The following is a 2403-nucleotide window of genomic DNA, read 5'->3' on the forward strand; positions in this document are numbered from 1 at the left end:
CTTTCTGTGCTCTAGGTATAATATAATGTTTGCAGTCTGCTTAACAACATTTATTATTACAAACATCACTTATTTTGATTGACACAGGGAGGTAATTGAAGGAAGTAGGTCAAAGCTGAAACATACCTAAATTCTACGGTGCACTGACTTCATATTTTGTGGGGTGGATTTTAGAATCAAGGCAGTATGGATGCCCTGAACATGGACACAGTATGCAGGTTGTATGAGGTGGGCAGGCAGCGCCTGGCAGAAGATGAGGATGAGGAAGAGGATCAGGTGAGTGGATTTTATTGGAATTTCTTTCAAATTAAATCACATGGTGGGAGCCATTATTTTTATTGCTAAAAAGTGCTTCATGATGATATTTAGTGTTCTTTCTTGGAGGTCTCATCCAGTCTGTGCTAAATCCTGCTATAATCTGTCATCACTTTTTAGTATTTGAAAAATGTAATACAAAAATTGAATGAAGTTAATCATGGTTACTGTAAACCTTAGCCACTAATCAGAGACACCACTTTTAAGTTCACATAGGTTAATCTGTACACAGCAGTGGTGTATAATAGAACTCAGCTTCTGTTACATTGATTTCCCATGAAAAACTTGTCTAGTTGGTACAATTCCTGGCTTGTTCATATACAAATCATGTTAGGTGAATAGTATTTGTTATCTTGTGCTGGGAAACAGCAATGAAAATTGCTCAGACATGATGTGGTATGGAAATGTTATGACCCAATTGACTATCTCAGTATTTGAATATATTTTTTCAGTATTGTAGTATGTAACCTTTTTCATTGAAGTAGTAGCTAGTAGAGAGAATGCTTTGATGTTTTGAGGAATTAATGAAATATTTATTTATATGGGAAGTTGTTTCTGAAGTCTCAATTTAATCTCAGATTCATCTTTGACTTCTTTATTTGTCTCCTTCCCTGTCCAGTCTACTCAGTTGCTGAAGTCCTATCAGTTATCTCTCTTTACTGTCTCTTATTTCCAGTTCTTCTGTTTCCAGCATAGGTTAAGCATTTGTTACCTTGTACCTGGTCTGTCTTCATAGCCTCCTAACAGGTCTTCCTGCCTCTAATTTCTTCTCTCCATTGTGTCCTTCACACAGTTGTCAAAATGCAAAGTTGTTCTAATGCATAGATCTAATTATGTCATTGCATTGCTTGATAACTTTTAGTGGCTGCCCAGTGCTTACAGGATAACATGTGGATTTCATACACTGGCAGTTGACAGTCCTCTACAGTCTCCAACCTTCCTTTCCATTGTTGTTTCATACACTGATATTTCAACCAAATTGTACTACAGGCTTCTCCATCTCATCCTACTGGCTTTCACTTCTGTGCATTCTCACAGGCCATCCCTCATACTGGAATGGACTCCCCCCGTATCTTTATTTGTTGAAGTCCTTCCCTTCTTTTAAGACCACATTCATGAAGCTTTCTCCGATTCTTCCATCTGAAAGTGATTTCTCCTTCCTCAAATTTTCCATAATGTTTTGTCTGGAACTTGTCATTTGCATTTATCACATTCTGCCTTCTACCATACCTTTTTTGAGTACTTATAATACCTTGTTGAAGTATAAGCTTCTTGAGGGTGAACTTTGTTGTTTTAGCATTTCCATCACAAAGCATTGGGCAAGATCTATAGCCTGAACTTAGATGCTAAATTGAATATTTAGATTAGGAATTGTTTTGATAGTGTTTTTAGGGGAACAGGCTTGTCTGTGGAGTGTTTGGGTATATGTTTTGTTGATACCTCTTGGCAATGTGTGCTTGGATTTCTCATGATTGAGAGTTTTAGTGCTTTTTTTTCTGCAGCTGTGCTCATATATCACATTCACTTTTCAGAAAAAGTTTTTTTTTTTCTGTGCCAGGTTATTATACTGTAGCTTCCCAAGGAATAGTATATTTCTGGAGGGGGTGATAGAATGTTTGAGAACCAGTTATCTGTTGAAGATTTTGACCTATTGATATTTGAGATGAGAATTTCCCTTGTTGCAAGTTTAAAGCAGGTGAGGTAACATTGAGGTTCATTTCCTATTTATCATGGAGTAATCTGTCCTACCTTATTCTAGCCTGTCCATCTATCCATCTGTCTCTCTCTCTCTCTTTTTTTCTGTCTGCATACCTGCATTATCTATCTGTCATTATGTTTATTTAGCTCACATAGTGCCTGCCATATGTAGTAAATTAATAAATGAGCATTGAACTGAATTTAGATCTTGCACCGTTTTTCCTCTGGTTTGTTTTAGGGGGGCACACATCGAAAAAGGCATAGAGTAAAGGAGAGAGATGACAGAATTACACACCGGATTACCAGTGTAGAGTTAGAAGGGACTCCCTCATTTTTTAGGTGAGGAAACTCCCTCCCCACAAGGTGGAATGAGTTGGCCAGGGTCACAGA

At 37.5% G+C, this 2403-nt stretch overlaps 1 protein-coding gene across 4 annotated transcripts in view; it reads left to right on the forward strand.

Annotated features, from left to right (window-relative positions):
* The window catches only part of DCAF1 (DDB1 and CUL4 associated factor 1), an 83789-nt gene that overhangs the window by 64498 nt on the left and 16888 nt on the right, over positions 1-2403 (forward strand). For all 4 annotated transcript variants that reach the window (XM_027837024.1, XM_027837027.1, XM_027837026.1 and 1 more), the window contains exon 22: positions 175-276. In XM_027837024.1, the coding sequence (XP_027692825.1) occupies positions 175-276 (102 nt within the window). The remainder of the gene's footprint in view (positions 1-174; positions 277-2403) is intronic.

Source organism: Vombatus ursinus, unplaced genomic scaffold, assembly GCF_900497805.2.
Source record: "Vombatus ursinus unplaced genomic scaffold, bare-nosed wombat genome assembly UNPS02014820.1, whole genome shotgun sequence".
In the NCBI taxonomy this organism is placed as follows: domain Eukaryota; kingdom Metazoa; phylum Chordata; class Mammalia; order Diprotodontia; family Vombatidae; genus Vombatus; species Vombatus ursinus.